Consider the following 16,694-nt stretch of genomic DNA (forward strand, 5'->3'; position numbering starts at 1 on the left):
CAAGTCTCGCGCTTTCAAGCTAAAATGTCTACCTGTGATAATCGAGTTGCAAAGTTCAAGGTTCATTCAATGTCAAGGTTTCCGTGGAGGTCGTGATGTCACAACCTCTGATTGGACGCTACTGCTCACGTGTCTGTAGATAACATAGCTATAAGTTCGGGAATTGTGAGGTAAACAAGCAATGGCCAGATGTTGTGAAACTCGCAGTCGTTGCTTCAGGAACATGCAACTAGACTTGCTTCGCGACATTTCCACAAGATGATAGTCTCTGAAAAGAGCTATCAATATTGAAGGCGTCCATATAATTCTTACCAACATCAAGATTCCCTACAGAGCGACAAGGCACACAAAGGTTTCGGGGAATATGTGATAAAGTGATCTATAACTTTTATCAAATTGAACTTATTGACCTCCAGCTGCTTTTTGATAATATATATGATATTGACCTTTCAACTCTGTATGTACTTCTATTAAGTCATGACTGTCTGTGTTGTAATTAAACAGCACGACGAAAAGAGCGACTCTCGTGTTGTGAATGTCGCGGGTCGCCGTTAAGCTAGTACGACGAAAAAGTAGCCGATCGGCGCCTTTTTCGCCGTGCTGGCTTAACGGCGACTTTCGCGTTGTATCTAGAAACCCGCCGATCTAAATGGACGCTTTCAGCCACCATATTTACAAGCTTCACATGATCTGTGTACAACACTCGACTCGACATCGTACCATGACCTGATGATGACTTCAAAGGGAACACAGTGGCCACTACATCGTACCAAGACCTGATGATACTACATATGATAATTGCATATGAGGGGGGTAACGTTCAATCGACACAAACTAGGTTATTTCGGGACTAGCATAGGGGTCTTTAGCAGTGGGAGGAAACATAGGGTTGGACAGGTAACCCCACTCCGTGTCACATAAAACCGGTGAATCGAAACCTCGACAGCTGACTCAATGACAGACCTTATGATATAACGCGCACGCGCTAACCATTCGGTCATTCCCCCACCCCCTCCACAATGTGTATGAATTTCAAGTCAAGTGACTCATACCTTTAGCCTCTAGAGATCCCACAGGGACCATAACTCTGACAGTCATTGCGATTCTTTGAAAATTAATAGGTTGCCAATGGGGCATCAATTTGGAGCTGTGGACAACGGGCGAACAGGCAGCGTTGACAACTATAAAGGAGTGTCGATGTGGACATATAAAAATATTCTAAAAGATATCACATTAATTTCTACTTTGTAAAACAAGATCTGGATTATCTTCATAGTCAGATAAATTATCTGAAGGCAAATTTACATTTGTTGGTCTTCCTGTTGCATTATGGTATCTCCTAAATATGACGCCATTTTGAGGATTGGTTGGATCTTTATGGACTATAGTTATTGAATCATGTGACGTCATGGAAGGATCTTCCTTAAAGTAATTATAAGGCAATAAAGCAAAACTTAGATGAGCACCGGGTGTAGGTGTTATAGGAAGATCTTCTGTATGTGGAATATGATGAACTCCCATAGCTAACCATAGTACCAAATCCTGAAAACAAGTACAATATATACATATTAAATTATCTACATTCAAGATGGCGGCCATATAATAGGATTAATTACATTCACATCACCCAAGGGCAATAACTCTGGAACTACTTTTGGTAAAACCTCAAATATCGCCTGGAGAAATGTTAATGTACGTTTATCACCAATCAAGGGCCATATCTCTATAATTAGTTCGAACCCTATATTATTATTGTTACATGTACCCCCCCCCCATCCTCTCTTCCCCTCTCCACCTGTAACCTACACCACTCTCTCTCTCTCTCTCGCTCTCTCCCTTTAACCTTCAACTCACCTGGTCCACAATATTATCATTATCATCGATATACTGTTGAAAGTTTACAACAGGTGATCTGCCATCAAACATTTTATATGGTGAACTACTGCTAAACTCGTCATGTTTATATTTTGTAACTGCCATTTGGTACCGTGACCAGGATACTGTTGCTTCGTTTCCACTGTTCTCTTTTAGAGTTTGTTTTGACATTCCGTTCATTTGAATTCGATAGGCTCTCGGAACCCCAAAGCTTGTGTTCACCGCATTATTATGAATGATGTGATATTTAGGTGTATCGAAATTGAATTTGTAAGCAGCTTCTGTTTCTGTATTTTTAAGATTTTTGGTGTAGAATATTTGGTTATATTTATCTCCAGGATTACCAGTCTCCCTAGAAATATCCAAATCTTCAGTCTCTATATCCAGCGTCTCGTATCTATTGGAAGTTCCTAGTACATCCAAATCCACTTTAAAATGGAACATGTGATGATGCAGATTGGCCAGAATGTTTTCATTTAAGCGAAAACCATATTTATCCTCAGCTTGGTTGTAGAAAGTGGTATAAATGTAACCAGTGGACACTGCTCTCACTTCCATGGCACCGTTCTGATGGAAGATAAAATCAAATATGTAATCGTAGTTTGTCACTGTGAGGATTGTCCTCAATATCAGCACATTGTCCATTACCCCGCCATAGAAACCACCTTCCGATACAGCATAAGACAAATGGCGCCTTAATGGTACTCCCGTGTTTTGTTCAAACAAGCAAAAAGCTCTTGAGTTAGTTTCGGGTCCTTCTGTGTGCTCACCTAAAAAGGTTGCTGGGATGAATGTAGCAGTTTCTGGACAGTCTCCCCCTGGTACCAAACTCTTTGCATGAATTCCTAAAAGTTCACCACTGTCTACGTAATCAGTAAATCGAGCTGCCGGGTTAGCACCAGAATAAAAGACAGCTATTTCCTGTAATCCCACTTCGTATGCTATCCTATCTTTCCCATACATGATATTGTAGAGCTGGGGTCCTGTTAACGCAGACATTCTGAAGTCAAATTGCCAGTCCATGTATTTTACCTGTCTGTAGTTCAGGGTGTAACGTTTTCCATCCGGCTCAACCAGTTGGGGTGCCCGTTTAGAAGGTTTGGCATCGCCTCTGTAATTAAGCGTTGAAAATAGATTTCTGTCTACTTTTGGAAACTTCAATTTGGTTTTTGTAAGTGTGCCGGTTGTGTAAGCTGTCTTGAATTCTTGTACTGAATTAAAAGATTCTCCACCATATATAACCTTTTCAATTGCAAATTTAGATTTATCTGCGCCATCAACTTGTGCCAAGAACATAAAATCAGTTGGATGTAGACCATAGTAAGGTACGTTATGATAAGCTTCAAACCACATCTTCCTAGTATCAGCTCCAACGATTGCAGACGACATTGGATGAGGGTAAAATGTAAAACATTTATCACCACATTCACCGACCCCTGCATCATAGCTTTCTTTTAGGATGTCACCAATGTCTTCTTGGAAACTAGTCGCTAGAGCGCTGGCGATTTCTATAAATTCTACCAGACCAACGGGTCTGTAGGCAAAAGGGATGGGATTAGGCCTGGTTCGAAGCTCGAATAAGTCGTGCCTGGTTGGGTTTGGTATAGGTTGGACAATATATTCTTCAACTACTGGCGGTGTCTTGTCGCCCCTGAATACAACCACTCTGGCTCGTCGTACTGGAGTTGGTCCGTTGTCATCTAAATGACCGAGAACGTCAGTTTTGTTAGGTGGCAAAAGATCGGTAATAAATACGTAGCTGACATTTAAGGCAGCTTTAGGTGATCTCACCAGATTTAAATCCGAGGCTTTGTCTGAATAAAGATATTCTTGTAAAGATAATAATTCACTTCTTGTTAAATCATGGAATACGCCGGGATTTGGCGATTCGGATGCGTCAACCTGGCCGTCTACCGAAGGCTGAGGGTCTTGTTGTGGTGGGCGTTTACCTTGGTTTGTGACAACTACGATCAAGGCGATCAAAAGACCTAGTGCTATAGCACCAAGCAATAAACTCAAGAACATCCATTTTCTGCCTCCGTCCCTCCTTTCCTTCAATGTCGATCTGAAATTAAATATAAAACAATTATCCGAATCTGCTAAAAATGAAAACCACTTTCTCTACTGAATTAACTTTTAAAAAATGAAATGAAATGGGGTTTAACGTCCTACTGTTCTGCTCCGACTGGGCTAATGAGGACGGGCATACGCCATACAGTGTGACGGAAATTTTGCCCGGACATCAGCACTACGGTCTCCTCTTATATCGAATTCCAACTGTCAAGGGATCTTTTACGTGCATGCCAATGTGTACAGGGGACCTCGTGTTTTCTTACCATCCGATCGACTAAATAGGTGTCCTTCTCAGACCCTTCTTCCGACACCACTGACAAGGGGAAATTATGTAGGAAAATCCCGATGAACTTTCTCGGTAAATGCAGGGATGAAACACGTCACCAGGGATGAAACACGTCACCAGGGATGAAACACGTCACCAGGGATGAAACACGTCACTTCTAGGCTAGAGAGCCAGCAATACGCACAAAACAAAACCAACCTATCGACACGACAAACTACACGGACATTGGGAGAAATAAACAACAAATTTCAAATCAAGTGAATGGATCCGGTGATCAGCCGTAAGCGGCCACTGCGCTGTATAGTTCCGGGTCTGTAGTGACATGACATGACATGAAATGAAATGAAATGGAGTTTAACCTCCTACTGTTCTGCTCCTATGCTGGGCTAATGAAGACGGGCATACGCCATACAGTGTGCTATGGGGGAAATTTTGCCCGGGCAGCGGCACTATCGCCTACTCTTATATCGAATTCCAACTGCCAAGGGATCTTTTACGTGCACTCCAATGTATACACGGGACCTCGGTCGGGTTTTCGTCTCATCCGATGGACTAGACAGCTGTCCTTGTCAGCATAGGCGTACGAGCTAGGGGGTGTGGGCTGGGGGGCGGCCGCCCCTCCATTTTGGGCACCAAATGCTGGGAAAATTTGGGCACACAATCGTACTTTGTAAAAGTTGTATAAAATAATATTGCGGTCTTGAATGTGTCCAATATAACAGCAAATTTATTATCATTATGTAACATACTAAGAACCTAACTACGTTTTTTGGGCACCAACCACCACCGCCCCCCCAGTCAAAAATTTCCCCGTACGCCTATGCTTGTCAGGCCCTCCGTCCTGCATCACTGACAAGGGGGAACCACGCCGGAAAATCTGGATGAACTTTCTCGTCCAATGCAGGGATCGAACACCCGACCTCCAGGCTAGCGAGCAAGCGTCTTACCCACTTAGCCACGTGATCCCCCTGTCGTGACATAAAAAGGGCGATAATCAGGATATAATTTCGAAAAACGCCAAATATTAATGAATGAAGTGTAGTAAACAAGGGGTAACCAAGCACTGTAGACGCAGTTTGTATTTTGGGAACATAACTTTAACATTATAGCCTACACAAGGATCGCTTGTCCAACCTCGCGGATTTTCTCCGAGTCCTTCGGTTTCCTGCCACTGCTAAAGACCCCTACGCGCAAGCAAGCGAATTATTGGAATAAAATTGAACCATATGTTAGTCCATAAATGACCTAGTTTGTGTCGAGTAGACGTTACTCTCTCTCTCTCTCTTTCTTTCTTCCCCCCTCTCTCTCTCTCTCTCTCTCTCTCAGGTCACAGTTCTATGGAGTACAGTGAATGCGTATTACTGATCGAAGTTTCTACAAAACTTTATATTACAGGCTTTTTACATTTGTAATAGAATTGGTTAAAGAGATTCCAAATATAACCTTTATATAACCATCTTCAATAGAAGGCTTGATCTCGCTTTAACAAAGTACATCTTATCTAGCCCTTCACGTAACACTCTGCATATGTCGGCACTAAGTTTGATTGGGTAGAAGCCCAGCTTATGATCCAATCAGATTCCTTGGTCCTTGCAAATACCAAGTCTCGCGCTTTCAAGCTAAAATGTATACCTGTGATAATCGAGTTCCAAAGGTCAAAGTTCGTTCAATGTCAAAGTTTTCGCGGAGGTCGCGATGTTACAACCTCTGATTGGATACTACTGTTCACGTGTCTGCAGATAACATAGCTATAATGTCGGGAATGGTGAAGTAAACTAGCAACGGCCAGATGTTGTCAAACTCGCAGTCGTTGCTTCAGAAACATGTTATATAACAAGTTTTTCAAAAAGAAATTTCAAAAGGCGATCAAAGGCAAAACGTCTCTACCCGTTATTATCAGAAATCGTTAAAAATCAATGAACACAATTTATAAACTCCAAGTCAATCGGCTGATACCTTTGAGCTCAATAGTAACAGTATCTTTGTAGTTATAAAATCTAATTTACATAATATTATTATAATTCATCAAGTCTGTCTCAAATTAAATCCATGGTTGCCCAGCAAGTGGTCAATATTGATGAGGTATCTTTGGCCGTTAAATCATGGGTTTTCCGTCATAACGTCTAGATTCAGACTTTATTAATTCAATCCAACCTCATGGGTTTTCTCCGAGTCCTCCGGTTTACTCCCACTGCTAAAGACCCCGACGCGTAAGCGAATGGTTGAAATAAAATTGAATCATGTGTTAGTCCCGAAATGACCTGGTTTGTGTCGAGTTGTCGTTAAGCCCCATCTCTCTCTCTCTCTCTCCCTCTCTCTCTATTAATTCAGTGGCCGAGTAGCCGCGCTGGCTCATTGCGAAGACACTGGCTCCCTAAAGTTCCTCGGTTTTGCCGGCATGGTTTCCCCCTGACAGTGGTGCGAGGCCGAGGACCTGACAAGGACAGTGTCTAGTTGTTCGGATTGGGCGAAAACACCGCAGCCCGTGTAAACATTGTCGAGAGAGAGAGAGAGAGAGAGAGAGAGAGAGAAAGAAATGGGATTTAACCTCCACTCGACCCAAACCAGCTCTTTGGCAGTGGGAGGAAACCGGAGAACCCGGAGAAAACCCACGAGGTTGGACAGACGACCCTGTATGTAAAATAAAAGTTGGAATTTGAAATTTCGAAATAAGACTAGGTCGTGGCGCTGCTGTCGGGGCAAAACTTCCCACACAGCACACTGTCTTGCGTAAGCTCGTTTTTCATTATTCCAGTTTGTGTAGAACTTCAGGACGTTAAACCCCAATTCATTTTATTTTGATGGCCATCGTGTTCATCCATAACTCTCTTGCATCAAAAAGAAATTTACGAGCTTATGTTGTTTATAGCTGTGAGTTTGACATATAATAAATTACATGCAGAGTTTTTATTAATCAAGGGGGGTTGGATGGCCGAATGGTTAACACGCGCGCGCTGTATCATGAGGCCTGTCATTGAGTCAACTGGCGTGGTTTCGAATCCCCGGTTGTACGTGACAAGGAGTAGGGTCGCCTGTCCAACCTCGTGGGTTTTCTCCGGGCCCTCCGGTTTCCTCCCACTGCTAAAGACCCCTACGCGCAAGCGAATTATTGAAATAAAATTAAACCATATGGTTAGTGCGTGCGCGTTGTATCTTAAGGTCTGTCATTGAATCAACTGGCGTGGTTTCGATTTCCCGGTTGTACATGACAAGGAGTAGGATTGCCAGTCCAATCTTGTGGGTTTTCTCCCGGCCCTCCGATTTCCTCCGACTGCTAAATACCCCTACGCGCAAGCGAATTATTGAAGTAAAATTTAACCATTTGTTAGTCCCTATATGACCTAGTTTGTGTCTTATCATCGCGGTAGTAAATATTGACTTATGTATATAACTTGCTTTGTGTATAAATGGAGCTCGTGGGCAGTATTTATTTTCAGAAACCCAATATCTTGTGGAACTCTTGTGGGGAAAAGTTCCACACAAATGCCGCCAAACCTTGCGCATAGATGGTTTTCAACTCTCATGCGAGAACGTCTTCTGTTATATTAGTTTTGTAACTGCTAGAATAAAATGTTGTTGAATCCAATTAAATCTATAATAGTATGTATGCAAAATCAAACAGCTCTTTATTTAGGTTCGATGGATTTCGAGAAATGTTTTTGGAGAACTGTTATTGAAGAAATGTTTTTTGGAGAAATGTTTTTTAAGATTTGTATTTGGAGATTCGTATTTAGAAATTTGTTGTTCCAGATTTGTTTTTCATTGTATTTCTCTGTAAATGTAGGCTAATTTTTGATTTTCTAACATAAATTTTATTTTTATATTAAAATACAATTAAAATACATTTTACAAATCTGATATGACAAATGTTTGATTTGTAAAACAAATATTGATTTTAAGATACAAAGGTTAATTTTAGTGTACAAATGTCGAAATACGACAACAAATGAAGAAATAAAAATTAAGGACTATGAATCAAGAACAAACAATTAAGAATGAAGAACACTGAATTAGGAGCTGTTTGGTCTTCCATAAGTATGGGTTCGTACCGCACAATGACATAGTCTGTATAAAAGCTATGATTTATGGCTGCTGTAGAGATAAAGAAATAGTTGTGCTTGAATAACAGCATATTTAAGGTCGAATGTCACATTTAAGGTCGAATTTTATCTAATCTAAAACATTGTTAATGTATTAAAATGAATCTGTCTATGTTTTCGAGACATAGCTGCTTTGCATGGCTGTCTTTATTTCTGTGTATACGTTTGCTGTGCGAGAATTTTGCCTGGTCGATTTTCAACTGTAAAGGGCCCCTTTTACTTTCACGCCAATTTATATAGACAGTTTGCTCGCTTTCTTCATATCCTAAACCCCCGATAACTACGGGCTGGGATTTGAACCCACGACATTCATGTCGAGAGTACGGTACCCAGGCCGTTCGACTACCACGGCCCAGACACGCTGGTCAGCAGTGAATATTCGCAAGGCCGTTTAGATCACTGATAAGGATGACATCGGAATTGGTTAATAAGCTCGCAATATTAATTTTTTTTCTTCTGCAAATTAAAATCTAGAACATTGTTTTGAAGTAATAGAAAAAAAATAAACGTGTTTGAAGTATAACTGGATAAAAAATATTTTCTATCTAGTGTAAATGAGTAAAAGGCACCATTCTGCGCGGAACAAATTCACGTTATGTAAACCAATGATCGACGTCATGTGATGTGGCATCACGTGTAGATCGCATATGTGGACTTTGTAAATTAAATGAAATGAAATGGGGTTTAACGTCCTACTGTTTTGCTCCTAAACTTGGCTAATGAAGACGGGCATACGCCATACAGTGTGCTATGAGGGAAATTTTGCCCGGGCAGCGGCGCTACGGCCTACTCTTATATCGAATTCCAACTGCCAAGGGATCTTTTACGTGCAAGCCAATGTGTACACGGGACCTCGGTTTTTCGTCCCATCCGAACGACTAGACAGCTGTCCTTGTCAGGCCCTCCGTCCTGCATCACTGACAAGGGGGAACCACGCCGGAAAATCTGGATGAACTTTCTCGGCCAATGCAGAGATCGAACACCCGACCTCCAGGCTAGCGAGCCAGCGTCTTACCCACTTAGCCACGTGATCCCCTCCGCTATTACCATACATAACAATGTCTCGACTATCCATTTTTGCGTGGATAATCCATTTATCCTACACTACATGAAGATCTGACCAGTTGTTGCGATAGGTCAAGTCAGAGGTCATACGAGCAGCAAGTCAAAGCCGTATATAGATAAAGTTGCTACAACTGTGAAGCCAGAAATTTCATATGACGTCATGAAAATATGACGTCAAGTGTACAAAGACGCCATCTTGGGTCCAGTGGCGGCGCCAGCCGTCGGTGATTGGAGGGGCAAAGCTGGGGCAAAGTCCAAGGTTAAGGGGGCAAAGGCACGAGCTTCAACTAGGGGTAGGGGGCCTCCCCCAGAAAATTTTGAAAAACAGGTTGCCGGAAATGCAGTCTGGCAGTATTTCAGGCACTGATCGATGAGGTAAAGTGTCAAACGAACGGACTTGCGAATCACGACGAAGCCCACTCAAGAGCGTCAAAGTAGGGAGTCCTCCCCCAGACAATTTTGAAAAATAGACTGTATTCTGTCAGGTACCGATCGTCGAGATAAATAGATCTGACCAGACCAGATACCGTCCGTCACCTGATCACTAGTTTATCCGACTAGAGAACAAAATGTCAAACGAACGGACTTGCGAACCTCAACGAATTCCCCTTGTGAGCGCCAAAGTAGCGAGTCCATTGGGGACCTCGCCAAGAAAATTTTGAAAAATAGTCTGTCGGAAATGCTCTACGACATGCAAGTTTATGACTGAGTGGGGATGTGGGATTTTTTCACCGTAGAAGGTATTGATTGCCGAAATTTTCTAAAATTATTGGGGGGGGGGGGGCAAACAGAGGGCAGACCAGATTAATGGGGGGGGGGCAAATGCCCGCCCCTCCTGTTCCCCCCCCCCCTGGCGCCGCCACTGCTTGGGTCCCAAGTATTTGTACCTACTCACTATCTATTTTATGTCCTATCATACTGTTGTGTCGAAGTTGGCTGCCCCCGACAGGGATGTAGATAGATATGTCATAGAATTCCGCTAAAAAGAGATAAAACATACATTTTTTAAACGAAAAGTATAACTGAACAAACTATTATTATTAGTATTATTATACAAAAAAAGCGCACATTATTGTTATAATATAGTCTAATTCATAAGAAAATGAAATGAAAGATACACCAGATAAAAGCGCTATTAAATATATTTAACATGCATACGCTTTTCAAAATCAGATTTTTTGTGAAAATGAAAATTTAAATTTCGGGCATATGTTTCATAAGTGACATGTGATACGAGATATAGCTCTCCGAAACTTTCTGGTTTCTTGTGCAATTTATTTGGGGTAAGATGTTATCACTCCCCGCCCATGTGTAAATAATAATATTAATCTAATATATAAACCGCACAAATTTAACAGATACAAATAATGTACATGTAGACAGACATTGAAGGGGCCCGGTGACGGAAACGCAGTTGGTTTGGGTATTTGCGCCCCATTTCCAATGAAATAATCATGTTGTTCTGATGCTCAACTAGTATCAAATATATATCGTGTCTGAGGTTTGTTGCAAATCGTCACGAGCATGTTCCACACATCGCAACATTTATCCGCTTTTTGTTCAATCTATGAAAGCATACATTCCTACAAAATGTTTTGTTCAGTCAAGTGAAACAAGAAAATTCATAGGCTCAATGCAACAATACGTAAAATTATGAACTAAGATACCATTATGATATGATTCAACCGAAAGATCCTATATATGCAACAAAGATACATAATATCTACATTCAAGTTAGACGAACTGCATCTATTCATGTTAAGTCTTGCGCCGAGCTGAATAAAGTATATTGTCACTAAAACATCTATGGGTGGTTAACAGAGTATAACTAAAAACTATGATTGGATCTTTATTGCCAACATTTCAATGTAGCTGGGGATCACGTGGCTAAGTGGGTAAGACGCTGGCTTGCTAGCCTGGAGGTCGGGTGTTCGATCCCTGCATTGGCCGGGAAAGTTCATCCAGATTTTCCGGCGTGGTTTCCCCTTGTCAGTGGTGCAGGACGGAGGGCCTGACAAGGACAGCTGTCTAGTCGTTCTGATGGGACGACTAACCTAGGTCCCGTGTACACATTGGCTTGCACGTAAAAGATCCCTTGGCAGTTGGAATTCGATATAAGAGTAGGCCGTAGCGCCGCTGCTCGGGCAAAATTTCCCTCATAGCACACTGTATGGCGTATGCCCGTCTTCATTAGCCAAGTTTAGGAGCAAAACAGTAGGACGTTAAACCCCATTTCATTTCATTTCATTTCTTTTTGTATGGATTAATGTGTTGTGATTGCTGTAATGTTATATTAGTCGTGCTTATGTAAAGCGCCCAAGAGCAGCTCGCTGAGTTGAATTGTCGGCGCTATATAAATTCATTATTATTGTTAGTAGTAGTATTATTATTGTTAGTAGTAGTATTATTATTGTTAGTAGTAGTTAGTAGTAGTATTATTATTGTTAGTAGTAGTATTATTATTAACATAGCTGGAGATTAACTTTCTAATCCATTTAGCCATCATTAATTCTCTTTTGTCATATTTAACAAAGATATCTGGTCTATAAAAATACTCACGAATATTGTGTATCTCTGTCTGCTTCTCGTGACATGACGATTATATATTATCTACAATCCGGGATTTCTCTACGCCTTGGGAGAATTTTACTGTTTAATGATTTCACACGCCTTATGGGAGAACAGCGATGACATAATTTTGTGGGGGTTAAGATGTCTGACATTTAATATGCAAGTTTTATATTTGACTTATATCCTAACCGAAGGTCGATAAACCTTGAAATATATCTTCAATATTTGTAGATTCAGATTTCTGTATGGTCATAATACCAAGGCCTCCTTCGAGAAATCTAAATTATGACCGCCACACAACAATTTGACCAATCTGATTAAAAAACTCATCTATATTTCGTTTCGTTTTTTTATACTTTCGATGGCCTACACTACATGAAGATCTGGCCAGTTGTACTGGAGTGTTACTTCAGGGGTCGTTCGAGCGGATTTTGACCCTATGACGTTAGACATTGATTAATCAATCAGCGTTGCGTTTCTAGAGGTTTACCCACAGTTCCGTGCATCGCACGCCAAAAACTTGCCGTAACAGATGATTTCATTGGCTAATCCATCACGCCATCCAGAACGCTGGTAATATAACAACTCTTCCAGATCCTAGTGTAGTAAAGACAAGTAAAACGAAATTTTGAACTATAAAAAACGGAACGAAATAGGATCTGTGTTTTAATCAGATTGCAATTTAACAAAGGGAAACAAGAAAAGTTATTCAGGGTGGCTGCCATTTGCCCATAGAATATGCATATGCATGTCTCTTTGAAATATGAAACCCTTATAGTTAGATAAAATTTGATAAATTCGTGAAATATTTTCGGGGACCTCGGATTGCGGTTGTTTCCCATCAGCAAAACGTGCTTTGGCTGACAGAAATGCTAATATGGTTTTCAAATTCTATATAGGTGCAAGGTTCAATTTAGGAGACCATGGCAAAAAAACCAGTGATGTCAAAACGTATGCATCACAGGACTAGGAGGACGACCGAATGGGGTTTATGAAGAACAGCTACCTCGAGGACACACTAGGCCTTGTATTCATCACAGAAACAAATGTTTCTGAAAGCTCTCTGGTGCTTAGATATTTCGTCGCCTGAAAACCAAAGTGTTCTATGTCCACTTTTGGTAAAATTGGAGTTATTGCCCTTTACCGCCAAATTAGGCTCTATTCTATCTATTTATGAAATTTTTAGCCTTAAATATGAAAATAGAGGTGATTTCTCAACAATTATCACCGTACTATCTCCACTTTCTTAGCCCTCTATGAATTCTAGAGTGTTCTATGTGATTAACCAATGACGAATGTCAGATTTGTCACGTCACTTGGAGATAGTATAAATTGGTTTTGAAGTTCTGTTGGAGGGAAAGTACAAACGTCAGGTAACAATATTTGATTTTTCTTAACACCTATCTGATGTTTCTAACACTTTTCATGCCTATCAAATCCTTTTGATCCAAGGATTTGTACTGATGCTTTATATTTTAATTTACTTTAGACATCTGTGTTAAAATGATGCATTTGTTTACTTATGGAGATAGAACACTATGGATGTGAAGTATAGAAGAGATAATAATAAGAGTTGCAATACACATAGAACAATTATCAATCATTTCATCTTATATATCAATTAATCTACATTCCAAACTGAACGTTAAACCCAATTTCATTTCGTTTATATTTCAGGAACATTAAACTCAAAATGTCAGTTTTCTTCGACTTCAATGATGTTTTATCCATGATAACAAAAGATGACGAAGAACAAGAAGCTGATTTTGAAGCAGTTGAACCAGTCATAGAACTAGGCCTACACCCTTCAAAAGGGGATACACAAAGTGATATACAGATATTCCAATCTGTTGAATCTCCAGTTTCAAGTTCACCAGCTGAGATATCTACTGATGAAATTTTAGATTCCCCGGCCGATGTTAGTACTGATGAATGGGTGCCAAATGATGATGAAGAGAATTCTGATAGCGATAAATCCCAAAGTAATGATAATAATAGTACAGATCGAAATAATGATGACGAAAATATAAGATCAAGAAAAAGAAAAAGGGATATAAACAAGTGGAAAAAATGTGAACGGAAACGTCAAAGGCAAGCTGGAGAAGCCTATACAGGTTCTAGAGGTCAAGCTGGAGAAGCCTATACAGGTTCTAGAGGTCAAGCTATTCCCAAACGAAATGTTAAAACAAAAAAGGATTGTGTAGGGAGCTGTAAATTTAAATGTTGTACCAAGGTATCACACTCAGATAGGCAAAACATTTTTGCTGCGTTTTGGTCTTTAAATGACAACGAAAAGAACCATTTCTACTCAAAAACAATAGACAGGGCAGTTAAATCCAGAAATAGATCTAAAGATAAAAGTAGGAGAACATTTTCTTATATTTACAATTTCTATATTGAGGACTCTAAAATAAGAGTTTGCAAGGTCTTTTATTTGTCAACTCTTGATATATCCCAACGGAGAATTTCCTACTACTTTGAAAAAAAAACATGATACCGCTTCTTCAACACCGATGTGTGGTGATCAAAGAGGAAGTAAAACAAAGGATAGAATAAATCAAGAAAATAAAGATTTTGTACGCGAGCATATTCGATCATTCCCAAAAATAGAATCTCACTACTGTAGACAATCAACTACAAAAGAATACCTTGAGAATGATCTCAGTATCACGAAGATGTACAGGTTGTATCTTGAAAGGTGTGAACAAGATAGAAAAGATTCTGTTAAGGAGCATATTTACAGACAAATATTCAATACAGAATTTAATCTCAGCTTTTTCTCACCCAAAAAAGATAGATGTGATAAATGTGAAGAATTTAGAATGAAAGAAAGGTGTAATCTTTTAGATGAAGAAATTATTGAATTGAATAGAAAACATGTAGAGTCAAAACTTGCTACGAAAGTTGAAAGAGACAATGATAGACAAGGAACAGATATGGTTGTTTGCTTCGACTTAGAGAATGTAATATCATGTCCGAGAGCAAATATTTCAAGTTTCTTCTACCCAGAAAATTAAGTGTGTATAATCTGACAGCTCATTGCTCTTCCAACTCCAGTGCTTACTGTGCTATATGGCATGAAAAATTGGCCGGTAGAGGCTCAAATGAGATAGCCAGTGCATTAATTGTCATACTCGAAAAAATCGTGGAAGAATACAATCCCAAAACAATCACGCTTTGGTCAGACTCTTGCGTTCCCCAAAATAGAAATTCAGCTATAGCATTTTCCCTTAAAGACTTTCTGCAAAAGCACCAGGTAGATGTCATTCATCAGAAATATTGTGAACCCGGACATTCAGCTATCCAAGAAGTAGATAGTATTCACAGCTGTATTGAACGACGACTTTCGCAACAAGAAACATTCAGTCCTCTTGGGGTGATGAATTGTCTGAAAACCTGTATGAGAAAACCAGTTACAATTATTCAAATGAGGGAGGGTCATTTCAAGAACTATCTGGAATCATCCAAGCTTCTAAACTTTAGAAGTGTACCATTTTCGAAAGTTAAGCAGATTTCATACCGTAAAGATGCGACATATCAAATAGAATATAAATTATCCTTCGAAGAAGGACACACTGCAAACAGTTGCTCCATACGTTCACAAAATATGAAGAGACGTCTTTCTTCACCAGAAAGGTGGCCAGCTGTTAAATGTATCCACAAGAAGATGCAACTTTCCCAAGAAAAAATTAAAGATTTAAGAACTATGTTAAAGTTTATGACACCAAAAGATAAAGTCTTTATGTCTAAATTGACTGAATAAGATGTTATTAATGATCGTCAAGACACTGATGTTTATATTGAAGTCTATTTCTTTTATATTGTTCATGTATCATCTATAGACTACATCATATGGAATGTATTTTAATGTTCTTAGTTGAGACTGATGTTGAAACTGATCTACCAGGAGTTCCAAGTTCCAAGAACCAGACATGCATGCTAATAATTTTTTCAATCTCTGTGTATTAAATGTCAGATATTACAATATTAGTAAACATTTAGTTCAATTAATCTGTTATTATTATTATAAAGCTGAACCGGTCAAGGAAGTTTTCATGGCCTCTAACTATGATCGAGTGAGTGAGTGAGAGAGTGAGAGAGAGAGATAGAGAGAGAGAGAGCAAACATGATACCATTTTATTCTGATAATACCCATGTGCTTAGAGGGGTATAGTGGGGGGGGGGAGGGGAGGGGAGGGGGGGGGGCTTAGAAAACACACGAGGTTGGGTAAGCGAGCCAACTTTTTGTCACGTACAAGTCAAGTTTGGGTTCGAAATCATGCCACTAAATGACAGACCTTATAGTCTATAGCGAACACGTGAGCTTCCCCCTTCTTAAACACCCATAATTGGATAAAATTACCAGTTACATTTCCTGTGCATGTTCATATGCATATATAATGGACATAGAACATTTTGGATTTCAGTTTGAACGATTTCAGATTTAGGAAAATGTTCTATTTCCAAACAAAAAAATCGTTTTTTAGCTTTATTTCTCATTATTTCATCTAAAATTGATGCTCCAAATTCAGGTATAATTCATATGCATGTGATGTAAAATAATAAACAACTGATGGCCAATAATATAAACAAATGTACAGTGTCAAACATTTGATCTCATTTTTCTCAAAACAGAGGTAATTGGAAATAGAACAATATGGTTTTCAGGCGACGATTTGTCTTACTCATCCCCGCTAGAGCAGTCGGATTCTTCACTTTGATCA

At 39.8% G+C, this 16,694-nt stretch overlaps 1 protein-coding gene across 1 annotated transcript; it reads right to left on the reverse strand.

Annotated features, from left to right (window-relative positions):
• Positions 1–1,189: 1,189 nt before the first annotated feature.
• On the reverse strand, positions 1,190–12,028 carry LOC130010371 (putative amine oxidase [copper-containing]). The gene is made up of 3 exons (XM_050544301.2): positions 11,959–12,028; positions 1,855–3,940; positions 1,190–1,542 (listed from the first exon to the last, which is right to left on the reverse strand). The coding sequence occupies exons 1-3, from the start codon at positions 11,991–11,993 to the stop codon at positions 1,234–1,236; spliced, it is 2,430 nt and encodes an 809-aa protein (XP_050400258.1). The 5' UTR covers positions 11,994–12,028; the 3' UTR covers positions 1,190–1,233.
• Between the last annotated feature and the right edge of the window lie 4,666 nt (positions 12,029–16,694).

This window comes from Patella vulgata, chromosome 4 (genome assembly GCF_932274485.2).
Source record: "Patella vulgata chromosome 4, xgPatVulg1.2, whole genome shotgun sequence".
Lineage (NCBI taxonomy): Eukaryota > Metazoa > Mollusca > Gastropoda > Patellidae > Patella > Patella vulgata.